The sequence below is a fragment of the Prionailurus bengalensis genome, chromosome B4 (genome assembly GCF_016509475.1).
Source record: "Prionailurus bengalensis isolate Pbe53 chromosome B4, Fcat_Pben_1.1_paternal_pri, whole genome shotgun sequence".
NCBI lineage: Eukaryota > Metazoa > Chordata > Mammalia > Carnivora > Felidae > Prionailurus > Prionailurus bengalensis.
In genome coordinates this window covers 122557452-122579785 of record NC_057358.1, presented here as the reverse complement: position 1 = coordinate 122579785, position 22334 = coordinate 122557452, and the positions used below count along the sequence as shown (strand labels likewise).

General features: G+C 34.8%; 2 protein-coding genes across 2 annotated transcripts in view; one reads left to right on the top strand and one right to left on the bottom strand.

Annotated features, from left to right (window-relative positions):
* Positions 1–10241: 10241 nt before the first annotated feature.
* The window catches only part of LOC122472600 (PARP1 binding protein), a 75818-nt gene continuing 63725 nt past the window's right edge, over positions 10242–22334 (bottom strand). The window contains exons 10-11 of the mRNA XM_043562339.1: positions 20788–20923; positions 10242–20305 (exon numbers count right to left, since the gene is read on the bottom strand). Coding sequence (XP_043418274.1) covers positions 19965–20305; positions 20788–20923 — 477 coding nt within the window. The 3' untranslated portion in view covers positions 10242–19964. The remainder of the gene's footprint in view (positions 20306–20787; positions 20924–22334) is intronic.
* On the top strand, positions 18258–19442 carry PMCH (pro-melanin concentrating hormone). Its single transcript, XM_043562341.1, has 3 exons — positions 18258–18506; positions 18840–19038; positions 19327–19442. The coding sequence occupies exons 1-3, from the start codon at positions 18258–18260 to the stop codon at positions 19374–19376; spliced, it is 498 nt and encodes a 165-aa protein (XP_043418276.1). The 3' UTR covers positions 19377–19442.

The following is a 22334-nucleotide window of genomic DNA, read 5'->3' as shown; positions in this document are numbered from 1 at the left end:
AGCTGGTACTAAGTATGGCCAAGAACAAAGAGAGAACCTAGTTTCTGGTGACATGTGGAGCCACCACACTGGCTGTGCTCTGATTATTCCCAAACTCCTCTTTGCATAGGAAAACTAATCTCCCAATTTATTTGCCTCTATTGTGAATCTGTTACTCCACTAATTATTAACCAATGCAATAATTCCTTTGATTATTATGGGTACTGGCAGTGTCAGTGTCTAACAATAAAAAGCACACACAGACATACCACCTGGAGAAGTCTAAAGGAGGTTACAAAAATCAACAACAAAAAGAAAATTCTCAGAGGTGTGAATTACACTTCATACCCCCTTCCATATTAAAGGAGAATTTCTAGGACTTAACAGCACAAGCAAGACTTGCTGATTTGAAGGGAAAAATGAAATTAAAATAATAAACAATGATAAAGTGCCAGTCTCCATGGCACTTCTAGAACTTTCTATGGAATGTTATTGGCAACAGCAGCGGCGGCAGCAGTACTGAAAACATTTATGAGGCATCTGTATAACTGCAAATTACACAGAGGTAAGCAGGGTTTGAATCAATTTGACTGCTTCCTAAGGAACAGTCATATATGTACATCACAATATACGAAGAGCTTCGAAGACACAATGATTGCCATCAACAAGAAAAATATACTTCTTGGCAACTACCAGGACACATCATTTCTTTCCATCATTGGCAAGATCTTGGCTGGAATTCTTTTGGATCAGCTACTGTTCAATGATGGCAACTGTGTACTCTCAGAATAACTGTGGCTTTAAACCACAGGGCAACTGACATAATCTTTGCTCTCTGTCCGAAATAAAAAAAATACAAAAGGCAGTCTGCATATTACTAAATTTATTAGCTGCACAGAAACTTTTGACACTACCTGTATACCTGAACTATACATTACTATGTAACTTTTTGTGCCTATTTTGTAAGGATCTAAGAAGTTGGTGAGACTGTACATATTCGTTAATTAACCAGTGGTTGTTTAAACAGCTACTTTATATCCAGCATTATGTAGATTATAGCTATTTGTATGATTGACTATTTAATGAGTATCTCTCCCATTAGAATATAAGCTTCATACAGAAGGGCCTGAGGCTATCCTGCCAACTACTGAATTCCTAATGGCTAGCACAGTGCCTGGCATGTATTATTAGATACACAGTAACCATCTGTTGAATGAATAAAAGCACAAGAGAACTACAAGACACAATCCTTATACTTTCCCTGGGGAGACAAAACATAAAATAACTGCTATCTTATTTTCTAGATCAATCTTCACAGTTCCCACTGTCTAGGGCAGTGCTGTCCAGTAGAATTGTCTGCAATGATGAAATGTTCTATAACTGCACTGTTCAAAATGATAGTGACTAGCCATGTGTGACAACTAAGCACTTAAAATGTGGCTAGTGCAACTACACTATAGTACCCTTTATTCATCTTATGCTACATAGCCTCATTTGCTTTTTATCAAAATTTCAGTTAAGAATTTTCTTGGAGTTTCAGGGGCACCCGGGCGACTCAGTTGGTAGAGCATCCGACTCTTGATTTCGGATCAGGTCACGATCTCAGGGTCATGGGATTGAGCTCCATATGAGGCTACATGCCGAGTGTGGAGCCTGCTTAAGATTCTCTCTCTCTCCTTCTGCTCCTCTCCCCCACTCACGTGCTCTCTCTAAAACTAAAAGTTAAAACATATATATTTTTTTAATTTGAAAAAATAACTTCTTGGAGTTTTAAGTAGAGAATGGGGAATCCTAACTTATGGTTTTCCATTAAAGTGTCTCTTTGCCACCACTACCACTGCCCCCAAAATATACACAACTAAAAGAAATCTAACAAGACGTTTAACAGGTTGTTTACCTGGGAATTTCACTCCACAAAGTTGTAAAGAAAGGGATTAGAGAGTTTAGCCATTTTTGACTACATGGAGAATTAACAGCATTTCAAGTACACAGTAGTAAATACTAAAATCAATCAGTCTAAACCAAGCATTTAGAATACAGAAAAATCCACAGAAATATTATCTCCACATAGTGTTAGATAGGCAGACCATATCTCAGCAATCTGGGTGGCTCGCTGGACTGTCACATTGCAGAACATTCATTGAATTATTCAATATACATTTATTGAGTGCTTACTATGTGCCAAACACTATTTTAAGCCTTGGGGATATAGCAATGAACAAACTGATAGTATCCCTGTCCTCATGGAATTTACATTTTGCTGGACAGAGAAAGCCAGTCAGCAAAGAAATAAGTAAAATAGCATGTCAGGTGATACTAAGTTCTAGGAGAAAATGAAAGTGAGGAAGAGGGGCAGGGCATAACAGGAAAGGGCTGTGTAGGGAAGACCTTACTAAAAAGATGACCTCTGAGACACAACTTAGAGAGTAAAGGGGCAAGCTGGCAGATACCTGGGGAAAGAGAGTTTCAGGCATGGAAACCACAAGTTTAAGAGACAGCAAATAGGCCAATGTGCCTGGAGCTGAGAGAGCAAGTTTAGAAGCGCAAAAGAAGACATCAGAAAATCAGAGAGACCATCAGATCAAGGAGAGGTTTGGACACCACTATGCAGCCTGAAGTTTTTGGACGTTTTTGAATTGACAAGTGAAGTCATTTGACTTGCATTTTCAAAGGTTTTGAAAAGACTGCTGGTGGGGGGCAGGGGGAAAAATGAAACAAAACAAATTCCCCTGTCCTCAGTTAGCTTACATTCTAATGACCAGAAGCAGGTATTTCTCAATCGCAGAAATAACTTTTCTTAACTCAGTTATTTATATAACTGAATTTTGGAAGAAGAGGAAATAGCACAGTGAGCTTACATAACATGGTCACGTGTATGTAATACCTTATTTGGAAAAAAGGGTCTGTGCAGATGTGACTAAATTAAGGATCCTGAGATGAATAGATATTCCTATATTATCCAGGTGGGCCCCAAATGCCATCACATGAACCCTTAGAGGTAAGGAGCAGAGGGATATTATGGACAGATACACAGAGGAAAGACACAGAGAAGACCTTCTGAAGATAGAGACAGATGCAGCCAGCCACAATGCCAACAGCCACCAGAAGCTAGAAGAGGCAATGAAAGATCTTCCCTAGAGCCTCTGGAGGGACTGTGGCCCTACATACAGCTTGATTTCAGATATCTGGCCTCCAGAACTGTGAGAAATAAATTTCTGTAGTTTCAAACCATCAAATTTATGGTAATTTGTTACAGCAGCCCGAGGAACCTATCATACTTTGTATTGTCTGTCATCTTGATTAACAAAAATGTATTCATACATTTACCTCTTATTTAATGAAAGTCTACTATATGCCAGATTCTGTTTGTTTTTTTTTAAAATTTTTTTTTTCAACGTTTATTTATTTTTGGGACAGAGAGAGACAGAGCATGAACAGGGGAGGGGCAGAGAGAGAGGGAGACACAGAATCAGAAACAGGCTCCAGGCTCTGAGCCATCAGCCCAGAGCCTGACGCGGGGCTCGAACTCACGGACCGCGAGATCGTGACCTGGCTGAAGTCGGACGCTTAACCGACTGCGCGACCCAGGCACCCCAAGATTCTGTTCTTAATACCAGGGTTAAGAAGGTAAATAAAACAAAGTCCTTACCCTCCTGGACACTGGGGAAAATGGGCAATAAACATATACACAAATAAGATAATTTTAGAAAATAAGAAGCACAGTAAAGAAAATGAAAAGATGAGATAGAATACAGAATGACTTAGAAGAGGGCTCCTTCGGGCAGTGGAATCAAGGAAGCATTCTCAGAAATCATGCCACGTGAGCTGAGCCTCAGGATGATGAGGGATAAATGCCCATACAAATAATAGGAGGAAGATGCTCCTGACAGAGGAAACAGAGTAGGGCAAAGATCTAGAGCCAAAAATGTTATCTTGGCATATCAGAGGAACAGAAAGAAGGCCAATATGACTAGACAGTGATCAAAGACTGAAGGAGAGAATAGTAAAAAAACTTAGCAAGCAAGACAAAGGCCAGGCGACACAGAACATTTGTATCAATTATCTACTGCTATAATAATGCTGTGTAACAAACACACACAAAACTTTATGTTTATATAGCTTGTGCTTCTAGAATCAGCTGAAAGTCTGTTAGGCAGCTCTACTGACCTCAACTGGACTTGCTTTAACGTCTGATGTTTGAATGGGTATCTGCTGATCTAGGAAGGCCTCAGCTGTAGCAAGGGCTCTGTTCCATGTGGAACTCTCTCCAGTGGGCTAGCAGAGGAATGTTCTCCTGGTGATGGCAGAGGTTCAACAGAGAATCCTCAATGTGCAAGACTAGTTCAAGTCTCTTCTTGTGTAATATCTGCTAACTTCTCATTAGCTAAAGCAAGTCACCTGACTGAGGTCAAAGTCAAGGAGTGGGCAGGTCACCCTGCCCACAGTGGGAAGACAAAGTTACATGATAGGGATACAGGGAATGATAAACAATTGAAGTCATCAAGACAAGTTTCTGCAGATACATAAGGCCTTGGTAAAGTAATGAATGTAAGAAACAATTATTTTCTAAATAATAATGTAATACAAATGTTGTAGGAGTTCAGAAAAAGGTATTTGACTATAATACTCAGAGAAAGCTACAAAAGAAGAGTCTTGAAAGGTATTTTAGTTTTAGATGGGAGAAGGGACAAGATGAGGGAATTTTAAGAGCAGAGAATAACATGAACAAAGTCATGATGGTAGAAAAGAGCACTGTATTTACACAGAATGAAGACTAGCATGCATACCAATATCAAGATGTTTCCATCTGATCCCATCTCTATCACAAACAGAAGAAAATGAAGTAGAACAAACGAATCTCATATGCATCCTACATAATAGAAACCAAAATGTTTTGAGAGTCTAGAGTTCTCAATGTGATAATCAAGAATGTCTGAGGGCTGAAGACAGCCATGAGAGTACAAACATAAGATTCCAAACATGTGCAACAATGAAGTCTCAATGCAGTATTTACCATAATGGTGAAGAAACATGAAATTATGAATCAATGTATACAATACAACAATCCTTTTTGGTAACCCAATGTTGAAAGCTATCATCACATTGTTATTTTGGAAGCATGCTATCAGATGACTCCAAAATTGCCAAGAATCAAAACAATATCCAAGAATTTTCTTTGCAAGGCAACTGAAAAATTTGGCCACAAACATAATCTCAAGCATGTTCATGTAACTCTTGATGTTACTTATATCTTGATTCACGACATTAAGGTTTTAAGGCAATTCTCAAGAATTTTCTAAGCTGTAAAAACTGGTAATGTGTAATTCACTAGAACAGGCTCTTCATTTGACTCTTTAAACAATTTTATTAATTCTGCTTATATGACACTAATAGCAACATCATCATCCAGTAATGAGATCCTGGGAAACAGCCAGTCCACCAGTGTTCATAGACAGAGATGAATTAAAATCTTCATACATAAATAAAAAAGAGGAAACCTTATGCAAGGCAGCCCCATAATTCAAATACATATTATAGAGATATAAATATTTAAATCGATTAGCAGCCGTGACAGAACAAAGCTTGAGGATACCAATGTTTCTACTCACTTGGTCTCATATTCACTGGGCTAATTTCAGTAAAGCATCACCAACTCTCCCATCTTCCACCTACCATCCCACAAATCCATTACATTGAGCATGGTGACAAGATACCCTACCCACCCACACTATATCTGCAAAACTGAAAAGCTTTATAGCCTCTACAACCCTCAGCTGGGCCCCATATCATGAAGAATCTCTAGGCCTGAGAATCTCTATGAGCCTGAGCCTGTGTGCTGGGAGCCTTGTATCTCTCCCAAACCCTCAAATTACAGACAGACTCAAGTTGATTCTTGAAAAGCTTTATAGCCTTCACGACCCTCAGCTGGGCCCCATATCATGAAGAATCTCTAGGCCTGAGAATCTCTATGAGCCTGAGCCTGTGGGCTGGGAGCCTTGTATCTCTCCCAAGCCCTCAAATTACAGACAGACTCAAGCTGATTCTTGAAAAGCTTTATAGCCTTCACAGCCCTCAGCTGGGCCCCATATCATGAAGATCTCTAAGCCTAAGAATCTCTATGAGCCTTGCATCTCTCCCAAGCCTTCAAATTACAGACTCAAGTTGATTCTTCACAGAAAAACTAGAATCAACTCATCAACTAAATTCAAACTCTTTGAGGTGTAACCTCTCAATTCCACTGCTGCATTCTGAGTGGCCTAAATGCCCACCAGGAGCTACCCTTTCCTGTCTACTACGTAAACACCACACACAGAAACACCATCCTCTTCTAAGAAGTGCTAGGACTAAATCTCTCGCCAGCCAAATCCACCTTGCCATATACCCTGCTGTCCTTGTTCTGCACCCAAATGTGAGCCCTCTAGTCATCCTTCTTTCCCACACTGTCATCTCCAAACAGTTCTGTGCTTTCTTTTTCTCTCCCTCTCCAATTTGTACTACACTTTCTGGGTAACAAACATACTTATACCCTCCTCCATTTCACTGATATTTTAACCACCATACATACTTAAGGGTTGGAAGGGGAATGAATGTCCTTTTTATTTCACACTGTCAATAACATGTGAAACCTTCTGTTATTTGAGTCCCACAGATTCAGCAATGACACTTCTTTCTCTTCATTATCATCATAATATAATATCTTCCACCTTTAAATAGAAATGTTCCCCTGGTGCCACATCCTCTTCTATCCACAGCCCAATTTTTCTGCATTCCTCAGCATAAATTGTTGGCATTTTGTTTATATTTAACATCTCCACTTACTGTCTTCCAATTCTTTCTTAAATCTTCTCCTACCAGGGTTTGGTCTCTACCAGCATCATTGAAACTTCATGTAGGTCACCAAGGACTATCCACACGGCCAAATCAAAGATGAATTCTCAGTTCTTATCTCACCCAGTTGCATTTGGCACAGCTGATCACTGTGCTTTTCTGCATTTATTGAGATGATCATGTTTTTACTCCTTTATTAATTTAATGTGGTAAATCTGATTTTTTTTTGAAAGTTAAACCAGTCTACTTTCCTGAAGTAAACCTCACCTGGTCAAGAATTATGATTCTTTCCACATAACTAGTTTCTACTAGATAATATTTTGTTTAGAATTTTTACATTTTTTTAAATGGTTTTTTTTTTACATTTATTTATTTTTGAGAAACAGAGTGAGACAAAGCATGAGCGGGGGGGGGGGGGGGGTGCGGGCAGAGAGAGAAGGAGACATAGACTCCAAAGCAGGCTCCAGGCTCTGAGCTGTCAGCACAGAGCCCGATGCGGGGATCGAACCCACGAACCATGAGATCATGACCTGAGCTGAAGTCGGACACTCAACTGACTGAGCCACCCAGGCACCCCTAGAATTTTTACATTTTTGTTTATGAGAAGGATTGGCTTACAATTTTTTCTTATTGTAATATCTTTGTCAGGTTTTAGTGCCAAGTTTATGCTAGACTCAAAGTAAGAGCTGGGGAAATAGCAGGATTCAGAGAAACAGAACCAAACATGCATACATACATACATACATACACACATATATAGGATTTGTTATAGGGATTTGGTCTCCTGCAATTGTGGAATCTAACTGGGCATTCTCCATAAGAGTGTAGCATCCAATACTGGAGTCCCCAGGGCAGACAGTTGGGAGGGAAGATAGATGTAAAGTAAGGAAGAACAGGAGAAGCTGGAACCCATACGCATGAGTTGAAAACAGTGAAAACAGACTGAAACTCATATCTGATCTTGTTGTATCTGATATGTCCTGTAGGAAAGCTAGTGCCCTTTATCACAGAACTACACACACACACACACACACACACACACACACACACGCATGCACACGTCCCAGGAGTTAGAAAAACAAAGTGAAAAAGTCAGTTAGAAAAACTGACTGCTGCCTAAGCCAACCAGATGAGCCAGCAGGTAAGCAGAATAATGTGTAAGCTAAATGAATGCTGATTCACACTTCTGTCCTCTAAATCTCTTACAAAATGTCTCTTGTGGCCAACTCCAACTAGAAACATACAGATAAAGGGAAGGAAATTTTGGAAAATATAGTTCAGCCTAGGTAAGGTGATAGATTACAAAGCTACCACAGAAACTGTTTCCTCTTTTTCTATTGTCTGATAGAATTTTTGTAAGATTGGTATTATTGCTTGGAAGAATATACCAATGAAGCCATTTGGGCCTGGAGTTTTCTTTGAGACAAAGGGTTTTAATTTATGGATTCAATTTATTTAGTAGATACAGAAATGTTTAGATTTCCTATTTCTTGTGGCAGTCTTAATGTCTTTTTTTCCTACAGCATTTGTCTGTCTCAGGAGTCAGCAAACTATGTCCCTCAGGCTATCTGTATTTGTACATAAAGTTTTATTGGGACACAGCCATACCCAGTTTTGAATCATTATGCACAGCTGCTTTCATGCTGCAAAGGCAGAGCTGAATAGATGTGACTATACAGTCCCCAAAGCCTAAACTATTTACTATCTGGCCTTTTGCAGAAGGAGTTTACCAATCCCTCATTCATCTCATCTAAATTTATTGGCAAAAAGTTGTTTATAATATTCACTTATTATCTTTTGTAATATCTGTAAGATCTATAGCAATGTTCTCTTTTTACATTCCTGGTATTAGTAACTTGTGTTTTTTGTCTTTCTTTCTTAAATGGTCTTGCCAACAAGTCATTAGTTATTATTCTTTTAACTTTGTAAAATTTTTCTATTCTATGACTGCCTTCTATTTTATCGATCCCTATTCTTATATTTAGTAACCTCTCCCTTTTATTTTCTTTGAGTCTACTTTGCTGTTCTTTTACTAATTCCTTAAGACATAAGCTTAGATAATTAATTTTTCAATTATTTTTATTTTCTAAAATACGCATTTAAAGCTATATATTTTCTATAAGCACTGCATAACTAAACCCCATCTTTTGCCATATTTTTGTTATCTTCAGTTCAAAGTATCTTCTAATTTCTATTGCATTTGCCTTCTTGAACCATAAATTATTCAAAAGTGTGTTGCATAATATGTAAATATCTGTAGATAGCCTTAACTATTTTTCTATTAATAACTTCTGGTTTAATTCCAGAGCGATAAAAGAATGTACACTACAATTTTATAATTATAAACATGAAATAAAATATCCAAAGCAGTTTTGAAAGTGAACCAATTTGCGCCACTTATACTCTTGACTCCAATATTACTATAAAGCTATAGTAATCAAGATAATATGGTACTGCAAAAAGAATAAACAATTGGATCAATGAACAAATTCGAGGATCCCAAAATAGGTATGTACTTTTGGTCACTTAGTTTTTAAAAACAGCACCAAAGCATCACAATGAGGGTAAGAAAATCTTTTCAACAAATGGTACCTAAACAGCTGTATATCCATATATAAAAAGGAAAATAAAACCCTACTTCATACTCACATCATACACAAAAACTAATTTGAGGTGGACCATAGACCTAAATGTAAAAGCTAAAACCATAAAGTTTTTAGAGGAAGTATAGGGGAATATCTTTGTGTCTTGAGGTAAGCAAAGGTTTCTTAGGACACAGAAAGTAATGATAAAGGAAAGAATTGATAAATTTTATCAAAATTAGAAACTTCTGTTCATCTAAACACCCAACTAAGAAAATGAATAGTCAAGAGAGAGAAAAAATACATACACACACACACACACACACACACACACACACACAGAGCAAAAGATTCGAATTTAGGATATTTAAAAACTTGTTACAACTCGACAATTAAAAAAAAAATCCCTCCCACAAAAAAAGAGCAAAAGATTTAAACAGACACCTCACAAAACAAGTATGTGAATAGCTAATAAGCACATGAAAAGTGCTCAGCATCATTAACAGAGAAATGCACATTAAAACCACAATGAGATATCATGTTCATCTATTGAAATGACTAGAATTAAGAAGACTGACAACATCAAATGTTGGTGAGGATGTGGAGCAATTGAAGCTCTAATAAATTCTTGGTTGAAGTATAATATGGTAGAATTACTTTAAAAAAACAATCTGATAATTTCTTATAATATCAAATATACATACCCTATGACCCAGCAATTCCATTCCTAGGTATTTACACAAGAAAATAAAAACACGTCCACAAATAGACTTGTACAAAAATGTTCATAGAAGCCTTATTTATAACAGCAAAAACTAAAAACCAAACAACTCAAAAGTCTATCAAAAGGAGAATGGATAAACCAGCTGTGATTTATTCAAACAATGGTAATAAAGTGGAAGGAACTATTAATTCACACATCATAGATGAATGTCAAACATGCTAAGTGAAAGAGGACTTACACAAAAGACTACAACTGTGTGATTCCGAACAGGCAAAACTGATTCACAGTGCAAAAAATCAGAACAAAGATGGCCTCAGACACAGAATTGGGGTAAGGCATGGAGATGGGAGAGTGGTGGCAGTTAATGATGAAGAGGCAAGAGATAACTTTCCAGGGTGATGGCAATATCTTACCTTGAAAGGAGTTTGGGTTACATAGATACATAGATTTGTCAAAACTTACCAAATGCACAAATTGTACATTTTTTGTAAAATTTTAACTTAAAAATTTGTAAACAAATATTAAATTGTACTTAATGATATGCATACTGAAGTATTTAGTAGAAAATATATTGATACATGTATTTTGAAATGCATTAGAAGAATAAGATGATTAGGGTGCCTAGATGGCTCAGTCAGGTTAAGCATTTAACTCTTGATTTCCACTCAGGTCATGATCTCAAGGTTTATGAGTTGAAGCCACACTAGCATCATGGAGCCTGCTTAGGATTCTCTCTCTCTCTCTCTCTCTCTCTCTCTCTCTGTCTCTCTGCCCCTCACCTGCTCATGCTCACTCGCTCACTCTCTCGCTTTCTCTCAAAAATAAATAAATAAACCTAAAAAAAAAAAGAATAAGATGATTAATGGAGAGATAGAAAGATGGGTAGATAATAAAACAGGTATAGTAAAATATTAATGGTAGAATCTAGGTAGAGGTATATGGGTTATTCACTGTATAAATTTGAGGAGGAATTTAAGTTTTCTTATATCTTTTGGTAATAACTGAGCAATCTTGGCTGTTAGACTCATAAAATTAGCCATTAAGAAATTCAGGGTTCGCAATAAAACAATAACCAATCCCTTCGGTTTGCACTGCACTTAACTGGCATCGTATGGGAAAGATCTGTTAACTGGAGAAAAGAAAAAATTGATAAAGCAACTTACAAATACATGGTGTTAGTAGTTCTTCAGAAAATGAAGATCACATTTGATATAAACCTTTTGCCTTTCCAAGGTTTTCTGAACCACCCAAGTCCATCTGGCAAGAGTTTTTCTTCTTCAAAGTTCCTTTCTACCACTTGGGGACACTTCATTTTCAGCATCAATGGAAAAGAAATCTACTATGCTCCACTGCACATCAGAGTAACCAATGTTTCAAAAAAAAGTTATCATTTAAGAAAATTGGAAACTATCTCCATAATTAAATGATTATGGGAAAACCTCATACTGTTCAGAGTCTAAGACAATTTAAACAAAATAAAGGAAAACATTAACTAACTTTTCTAAACTGTTAAAATGCTTTGAATTTGGTCCCAATTTTGGGTGAAGATCAGCCAAACCAATTCATGCAGTGAAAATTTAACACAAAATACATAATTAAAAATATTTATTATACTTCTAGAATAGCAGCTAAAAAAAATTACCATTAACAAGGACTTTTGTAGATTAAATAGCACCTCCAAAGCAGGTTCAAACCCTGGGGAAAATCAAGGCACAACTAACATTAAAAAGATAAAGAAAGCTCTAAGAACAAAGTCAGAGGAGTTCAGAGTCTTTTATTATAAATGCTCTCAGAAAACATATCCCTAATGAGATTTAAGTAGTCCCCAAAAGAATTAGCAGCTCTTTCCATCTCTAACAAAACATACTTACAGAAATCAGAATATTAAACAGTACCATTGAAGAACGTGAAATGTAGCCCTATAACACAAAAGTTAAAAAGGATATAATTTAGCATGCATTATACATACATTTTGCACAAAGATTCCCTTGCAGAGAGAATTTTATACTAAAGTATGAAGTGATATATCCAACTCCAGTGATATGGCAGACTACTTATGTAGAGACCACCTCTCAGTAAAAAACATCTTGACAAAATGCTTGACAAAAACATCTTTTATAAAGTATGGCTGGACGGGTGGTAAAATAAGGGAAACCATACGAAGCTAGAAAAGAAAAAAAATTCCACAGGACTTAACAAGGGTTACAGACAACATTTGCTCTGAGAGATTCTGTGAATTCCTGGTGGCCTAGCACCTGGTTTTAATGACCCACATATGCTGGGACAGAAGACAAACCTTAGGACCCAAGTAAAATGAGAGCTCAGATCAGAAAATCCCACATAAAGCTGGGAACCCCATAAGGAAGTAAACGACCAAAAAAAAATCCAGCCTGTAGAAGGAAACAAGTCTATGTTGGGAATGGCTCTAAGAAAACAAGGGAGGGAGATGGGGCGGGTGGAGAAAAAAATATATACTGCCCTGAGAATTCCTAATGACAAAGGCATACTGACTTAGTTTGGTATTTGTACTGATGCTGTGGCCTGAAAAGCCTCAAGCAGAAATTTTAAAGTGGCCCTGGGTTGCTAGTGCTCCAGGGACCTGGCAGAAGCCAACACAAGAATTTCGAGAACTCCTTTGGATACAGTTCAATGAATATATACAAAAAATGAAAATTCACTAAACACATGAAGAAGACACCATGAACTAGGGATAAGCAGAAATAAGAAACTATAGAATCAAACAGACAAAGATAGCAGATACTAGAACAATTAGATACAAATATAAAATCAATGTTTAAGAATAGATTTAAAGCAATAAAAGATTTCAAATTTTTAAAAATGGAAAACCATTTTTAAACTGACCAGGCAGATATGAAAAGGAACCAAAAAGAATTTTTAAAAATAAAAAATACAAGAAATTAAAAGTTCAACACAGATTAAACAGCAGATTAGATATAAGTGAAAATGCACTGGTAAGCTGGAATATAACTCTGAATAATTATTTAAAATGCACAGAGGCAGAAAGAAAAACTAGGAAAGAGAGGGTTACAAGAAATAGAGGACAGAGTAAGCACAGAGGCCCAATATTATATTGGGAATTCCAGAAAAGGGAAAGGCAATATTCAAAGGAATAATAACTAATAATTTTCCAGAATTCATAAGAAACACTCAACCTCAGATTCAAGAATCTAAGCATAAATTAAAGGAAATCCAAACCCAGACACATCATGTGAAACTGCAGAACATCAAAGCCAAAGAGAAGATTTTAAAAGCAGACAGACAGAAAATAGAGATTACCTATAAAGACATCATGATTAAAACCGACAGCATTGATAGCTCACTAGTAACAATGAAAACCAGAAACTGAAATAATAATGTACTAAGAGAAAATAATAGTCAAATAAATGACTGTATAGACACTGACACCATTTTTTAAGAACAGCAAAATACATTTAACTAAAACAAAACAAAACTTAGTTCATAACTAACAGACCCTCACTAAGTTAGCATCTAACTCAGTATACTTCAGAAACTTGTATTTCAGAAGGAAGACAATTACCAAACAAAGATCTCAGATGTAAAAAGGAATGGTGAGGAAAAAAAAGTAAGCTTGCAGGTAAATCTAAACAAGAGTTAACTGCATAAAACAACGGAATAGTCTCTATTTCATTAAAAAAATCAAGACAGAACTTAAATCTTAGAAAATAATAGCAATGGGGGGACTGGGTGGCTCAGATAGTTAAGCATCTGACTTCAGCCCAAGACATGATCTCACAGTTGGTGAGTTCCAGCCCCACATCAGACTCTCTGTGCTAACAGGTCAGAGCCTCAAGCCTACTTCGGATTCTGTGTGTCTCTCTCTGCCCCTCCTCCATGCGACTGTGTCTCTCCCTCAAAAATAAATAAACATTAAAAAAAAATAACATAATAGCATATAAATTAGGAATAATGGTAACTGGAGCTAAGGATTTGAAGGTGTTTACCTTATTTGGGAGAAACGCAGAAATACAGATTAACTAAAACATAAATAACTAAAGATGATATTAAAATGTCTAGGGTTGCCTCTAAAAGAACAAAAAATAGATTAAATTTAACCAGAAGGCAAGAAAGGGAGGGTGGGGTGAGGAAAACATATTAGAACAAATAAAAATCACAAAAGAAGACAGTGGTAATGAATCTCAGTAATTCATTAAACAGAATAAATATAAATAGACTAAAGTCTCTAAGTAAAAGACAGAATTGTCAGACTAAAAATTCCAAACTTAGCTACATGGTATTTACAATAGGTATATCTAAAACATAAAGATACAGGAAAAATAACAGTAATAGATACATTATTAATGCTGCAGAGGGTCATGATACATGATTTGGCTTATAAGCAAGATGAAACAATTTCTAATTTGAGTGTCCTAATAACATAAGCTCAAAATAAATAAAGCAAAAATTGCAAACTACAAAAAGAATTAGATAAGTCCACTGTAGTGATTTGTGAATATCTCTTTCTATAATAGATAGTTCATGTGGACAAAAAATGAATAAAACATCTAAGATTTAAACAACATATTATCATGTTTCATCTTATGGAGACTTATAGAACCCTGATCTCAACAATAATGTATACATAGTCTTTTCAAGAATAGACAGAACTTTTATGTAAAGTGAAGATATTATAGGCCATAAGGCAAGTTTCTCTATGTTGAACTATATGAAATTTCTATTTGTATGTCAAAAACAGTTGAAAATCATTACATATTGTTGCTAGATTTCAAATACTCTATAATTTATAGACCAAGACTTCTGACACAACTTTGTTGAAAATTGGTAGCCCCTGCCCCCAAATTTCAATTCCCATATATTTGGAATGTTAAAAGTACCTAAGTAACTGAGGGGTCAAAGAAGAAATAATGAAAATAATAAAAACTTAGAATTAAACACTGAATAGTCACTTATCAAAATTGTAGGAATTAGCAAAAGGAAACATATAGCTTATTTTCTTAAAGTCAAAATATTAATGATTTATTCTTCTAATGTAAGAACTTATAAAAATTAAAAAATATCCCCCCAAAATAATAAACAGCAGAAATTAATAAAATAGAAAAATATAATAAAGAGCAACAAACCTTGTTGCTCTTGTTGTTACCAAGCCTTTGTTGAAAAGGCTAACAAAACTGATAAACTTCTAGGAAGCCTGATCAAAACAGAGGGATGAAAGAGAGACAGGCAGAGACTGTAAGACTACAAGTAAACATAATTAGAATAAAATATAACTACAGATGAAGCAAGAATTAAAATATTTAGAAGAAAACATTATTAATAACTTTATACTAGCAAATTTGAACACTTTAGTGAAATGGACAAATTCTATAATAATACACATTCCTGAAACAAACTAAAAAAGAAACAGAGAAGCTGAATACTCCTACAGTCACTGAACAAAGTGAATTCATCGTTATAAAAAAAAAAAAATCCCAGCAAGAAAACACCATACTCAAATAGTTTTTACAGGAGAGAAAAGAAATGCAATAAACATATTCCCCAGTTCATTTTATGAAGCTAGCATAACCTTAAAGCCAGACAAAGGCAACATAAGAAAGAGAAAGTACATATCAATCTCACTCATGATAATAAACGTAAAATGTACTAAATCAAATACTACCATATTGACTCCAATTATATTTTTAAAAGGTTTGTTTCATGTACACATGGTTGATTTAACATGAGAAAAATCTGTTCATTTCATTTACTAAAGATCGAAGGAGAAAAATGATATGATCATCAGCAAAACATTAAAAGCATTCTCTCTAAAATCAGTCATACTGCAAAGATGTCTGTTATCTCTATTCCCAACATTTACTGGAGGTTTTGGTCAGTATTAGTGTGCATGCTTACACAGACAGACACACAGAAGAAAGACACACACACACACATACAAATATAGAAAGGCTTGGAAGGAGGTAATAAAATGCCATTATTTTATTTTTTATATCAATTGTCTTCATGGAGAACCCCAAAGAATTAATACATTTATAAACTATTTGGAATTAAAAAGAATTTAGAAAGTATTCTGTTTATAAGAGCACTACACAAAAGCCAACTGCATGTCTATAACCAACAATAACATTAGAAAAGGTAAATTTCTTAAAAATACCATTTATAATAACTAAAATAGTTTAAGTATAATTATAAAGAATTATAATCCTTTCGACAAAAACATGTAAGAACTTTATGAAGAAAATAGTAAATATTATTAAAAGATTAAAGAAGATCTAAATAAATATGGAAAAGTACCATGTCCACGGATAAGAAAATGAATTATCCTAAAAGTGTCAATTACCCTCTAAAATTAATCCACAGAACTAATACTATTCCCTTCAAAATCCCACCAAAGTTTCTCACAGAACTTGAAAAGATGATGTTAAGATTTATATGAAAAAGAAATGGACAATAGCCAAGGAACTGCTGTAGAAGAAAAACTGGTGGGTGAACAGGCAACTAGGAAACTTGACCTACCAGATATCAAAAATTATTTTAGAATTATAATAATTAAGATTGTTGATTTGGCAGTGAAAGAAGAGTTCAGAAAGAGACACACATGTATACAGAAAGTTGATATACTGCAGAGACAGCAGTGCAGATTAGTAGACACAGGACAAATTATTCAAGAAATATGTAAAAACATTTGGAAAAAGTAAAATTTATCTCTATTCTAAATCATATTTTAAATCATATTCTAAATCAAATTTCAGATGAATTAAGAATCTAAATGTCAATGTCAAAACATTTCAGCTTTAGAATGTATAGAAATATGATAATGATCTCAGGGTTGGGAAAGATTTCTAAATAAAAACATGTTGAAAGTACTAATCATATTATGAGGGAAAAATTTTTAAACAATAAAATTCAGCAGTTTGGTGCACCAAAAGAACCATAAAAGGGTTGAGAATACAAGTCACAAAATGAGAAAAAATATATAAAACACATGTAACTAACAATAACATCTAGGATATAAAGAACTCCCATAAATCACTATGAAAAAGACAACCCAAAGAAAAATGGACAAAGATTTTTTTTAAGGGGCATTTTACATAAGAGGAATGACAAATGGCTCATAAATATATGAAAAGACATTCAACTTCTTTGGTAATTAGAGAAATACAAATTAAAAGGACAATAAGATACCCAAGTATTGGTTAGGACATGGAGCAATGGGAATTGTCAAACCCCTGCTGGTGGGCAGGTAATTGGCTACCACTATTCTGTAAACATTTCGGCATTAGTAAAGCTGAACACGTGTATTCCATGACTAATTCCACACCTAGGAATATACCCTAGAAAATTTTTGCACATATGTACCAAAAGACAAATACAAGAATGTATTCTCCAACTTGGAGGGGTCAAAATGAGAACTTAATTGCAAAATGTTTAATTAACCATTATACAACATATTCACCCAAAATTAATATTTATAGAACACATAAATACTCTTTTAATGGACTTCTTATTCACTGTTAAATTCAAAATTAATATCCTCTTGTAAATGCAAAGATAAAACACAATGATAAGCCGATTTTTGATAAGGCATGAATGACTTTTTGTTCACACTGACAGGCATATATACTTTAATTACCAAAAACTAAACTGAGCATTTATGAAAGAAAATCCTTTTGGAAGACTACTTCAATTTAATCAGGATTAAAAGTAAATAAAACCTTTATCATCCTTAAATAAAATAACTTAGCTTTAATACCATGCCTAATCAGAAAATATAGAGAAGAAAACAGTAAGAGTATGGAGAGCCTGGTGTCCCATGGTCTTCCTTAATAACAATCCACTTTCAAGAGACTGTAATCTATTCAACAGAAAGCATTCTACCAAGGATGAATTAATCAGATTCTGAGAAAATACACACTCAAAATAAACAATATGCCACTAAAACCAAAACAATGTAGGTATTAGCAGCTATACAAGAGGTTAGCCTCTATCTGATGAATCATTTCTAGAATGATGAAAGTCTACGTCTTTGAAGTGCTTTCTATTCAAACTGGAAAATATATAAAGGTAGGAATCACTTTCAAAGCAGGTTGACTTGAGAAATTTTCCTTCACTTTACATACTTTTGACTCTATGCAAACATCAAACTAAGAATGGCAAAAATGAGTCTCTCTTCCTACATATTAATACTAACTTTTTCTCTGTTTTCTCAAGGCATTTTACTTTCAGCATCCAAGTCCATAAGAAATTTAGAAGATGACATGGTATTTAATACATTCAGGCTGGGGAAAGCTTTTCAGAAGGATGATACTCCTCAAAAATCAGTCGTCGTTCCTTCTCTGGAACAATATAAAAATGATGAGAGCAGTTTCATGAACGATGAGGAAAACAAAAATTCAAAGGTAAGTGGCAATGGGACTTATCCTTTTTTCAGTGGAAATCTGAATGATGTTTACAATGCTTTTGAAAGTAAAATTTTATAAAAATATATGCAAGCAGTCACATTATGCTTTAGGACAACTGACGAAATTTCATACATAGCAGGTGGTTTTTCCATTCTGGACAACACCTCTCATCCAAAAGGTTTTTCCCAAAAACCTGTATCTAATGTATTTTTAAAGAGTCAAAACAGTACAGAGCCATCTTTGAAACGATCAGCGAGAATACTATACAACTATATTATAGTTCTATTCCCAATAAGACAGCTAAAACACAAATCAACCTTCTCTTTACAGAACACAGGCTCCAAACATAATTTCTTAAATCATGGTCTGCCACTGAATCTGGCTATAAAACCTTATCTGGCACTAAAAGGATCTGTAGCTTTTCCAGCTGAGAATGGAGTTCAGAATACTGAATCAACACAAGAAAAGAGAGAAATTGGGGATGAAGAAAACTCAGCTAAATTTCCTATAGGAAGGAGAGATTTTGACAGTGAGTAGTCTTTTTAAAATTCAATTCTTACATCTTAATACTATAAAAGAGAATTCTGACTTTAAGTGGATCTGGATCCAATCTTAACAAAATCAAGTAAGACCATGGTTCAATTACACTTGACATTAAGTGCCCCCTGCCACAGATGTGGGATTAAAAAGAATTTAAGAGTTATTGTAATACTGACTTACTCAGAATTAGCTGTATAAGATCCATTCTCTTATTTCTAATAAATTTTGTGTGATAATAATAGTCCTTTAGACAATTTAAACTTTTTTATTCCTTCAGTGCTCAGGTGCATGCTGGGAAGAGTCTATCGACCTTGTTGGCAAGTCTGAAACCTGCTGGACCACATCTTTCCTGAAGAAAACAAAATCATTTAATTGTCTGTCCAGGAAAAAGCCCTTAATGTTACTATGACTTGTATTATTTAAAATGTCTGTTTTAAAATAAGGTAAATAAATCTGTAACTTAAATGATATGCTTTATCTGTGCATTAAACTTTGTGAATATTCTGCATAATTATGATTTATGAGTATTTTTTAAATGCTTAACATACTAACCTTATATACACTTCAGACCAATATAATAAAGAATCATAACTTATACCTTGATCTCTTTTTAAATTTTTTTTAATGTTTATTTATTTTTGAGAGAGAGAGACAGAGACAGAGCATGAGTGGTGGAGGATAGAAAGAAAGGGAGACACAGAATCCGAAGCAGGCTCCAGGCTCTGAGCTGTCAGCACAGAGCCCGTTGTGGGGCTTGAACCCATGGACCACGAGATCATGACCGGAGCTGAAGTCGGACACTTAACCGACTGTGCCACCCACACGCCCCTATACCTTGATCTCTTAAAAATTAAGTAGATGCCTTTGGTGAATGGTTTAATATATACAGAAATCTAAAGCAAATAAAAAACAAATTCATAGTCTAAAATATTGAGTTAACTTTGTCTGGCCAGTAATCAATTTGTCCTTGCCTGCACAGTTGTTGCTTTTTGCTACTCTAGCTATTTTGCCACACAATTTATTCTGGAAATTGTTTGATGTCTTAGGTATTTTAAAATTTTTATGTTGAGATGGTTCATTTCCACTATCACAAAGATTATTTTCATCATCTAAATCCACCTGTTTCCTCTTTGAGCTTTTATTTCCTGTCTGACTACTTGATTTCCTTGCAACTTTTTCACTTTTACTTCTGTCCAGATGAACATTTCCAGAACTCGTTCCAACTGTTGGTCTTCTAACAGATGAATTTACACCTTCTGTTATGCAAGCTGAAAAGAGGAAAGAGATTACATAATATTTAGTATTATTACCTATGAAAATTTTACAATGAAGTTTAAAATTCACTAAAGAATATTCAAAAATTTGATTTGCAATCACTTAACACCATAAATTACATGATTAGCAAATACAGCCATATTACTATCACATTAATTTTCATTTTCCCCATATCACTTTTTACCCATACAAACAAATATTTGCTTTGTTTGAACGCATGACACTTAACCCTTAAATACTACAAGTGATTTCTTAAATACATTTAGTTGAATCAAACTGTGTCCTATTCCTCCTAGATTTGTACATAGATATAACTTTTTAAATAAACTCAGGTCTTAAAAATATAAACCTTTACATTTCACATTTCATACTTTTCAAAACAAAATCTAGTTTTATTTAAGTTAAAACTAATTAATACACTAGAATTAAATTGTTATTTGATTACTCAAATAAGGTCAATTACCAGAAAGGTCATTTTCCATGCGAAGTACATACAAAGGCTCTGATGCTGAATTAACATCATTCCATTTATCCTTGCTTATTATGCAGTCCTCTTTATAAGTACAAGCAAACTGGGATCTAATTAAGGTTTGCTTCATCTAGTAACAGAAAGAAGAAAGTATACAATTTATTTTGATTTATTTTTTGATCTAAATAGAAATATACTCTATATTAATCAAGAGATCATAAAAATTTCCCTTGGGGCACCTGAGTGGCTCAGTCAGTTGAGTGTCCTACTCCTGATTTTGGATCAGGTCATGATCCCAGAGTTGTGAGTTCGAGCCCCATGTCAGGCTCCGTGTTGAGTGCGGAGACTGCTTAAGATTCACTCTCTCCCTCTGCCCCTCTCCCCTGCTCACTCTCTTGCTAAAATATTTTTTTAGTTGCCCTTAAAAATTCCATTATTCACTGGGAACTTTTAACGCTTGATGTTTCATAATCTGCAAACTCATTCTTTGCTACAACTGGCATTTTTGTCCTTTTCAGTAATACCACGTTTATGCACATTTAAAAAATTTTTGTAACAGTTTAGAAAAATCAATTTGAGACTCCAGAATATGTGAATACTTAAATATTTAGGAAAATAAGAAAGATGATTCAAATATATCATTCTAGGAAGATGTGACCAAGAGATTTAATGGTCCAATATTCAAAATAAACGCTCACATTTATCTTCAAAGATCATAAGTAGGAGAAAATCAGAAAGCGAAATTTAATTCTCAACCACTAAAAAGGACGTCAAGGAAGTAGTTTTGGAAATGTACTCTGCAAACATAAAACCAGTGGCTGATTTAGGGAAAGAAATTAATTTCAGAACAAAGTAATCTATATGGACAATGCAAATTTCAGTAATTCCAGTTGATATATAATGACATTTAGTTATAACTTGCAGATATCTCCAAATTGAGATGTCAAATCCCTTTCAGAAAAAGATGTTTAAATTTAAAATAAATGAGGGGCACTTGGGTGGCTCAGTCAGTTAAGCGGCCAACTTTAGCACAGGTCATGATCTCACGGTTTGTGGGTTCAAGCCCCACATCAGGCTCTGTTTTGACAGCTCAGAGCCTGGAGCCTGCTTCAGATTCTATGTCTCACTTTTTTTCTGTCCCTCCCTTCCTTGTGCGCTCTCTCTCTCTCTCTTTCTCAAAAATAAACATTAAAAAAAATTTTAAGAAATTTCAGATGAGTAAATATTAAAGAGGACTTCAACAATTCAAAAATTTAATACTTCAAAAACTACATTATGTGGAACATTACTTACAAAATATTGATTGATACAGTTCATAGTCTAAAACAGCACAACTTTTTATTTCATATTCAGCAATTAAGTATTATACATTCAGAGAGATCACTGCATTAACTCAGTTAGATGTTTGCAAAGATAATGGCAGTGAAATACAGACTATGATTTAACAGGAATTAGATTAATCCAGTTGCTTCATAAAAGCAAGTGTTCCTGTCGTAGACTCTAAGTCTAAAGTTCTTTCTTGGCCAGCAAGAAAGCGGGAC

Excerpts from the sequence above, each read along its gene's own strand:
- PMCH (XM_043562341.1), top strand. The coding sequence starts at position 18,258 with ATGGCAAAAATGAGTCTCTCTTCCTACATATTAATACTAACTTTTTCT. Across the intron at positions 18,507-18,839 it reads AGGAAAACAAAAATTCAAAG|AACACAGGCTCCAAACATAA; the intron begins GTAAGTGGCAAT and ends TTCTCTTTACAG. Across the intron at positions 19,039-19,326 it reads AGGAAGGAGAGATTTTGACA|TGCTCAGGTGCATGCTGGGA; the intron begins GTGAGTAGTCTT and ends TTATTCCTTCAG.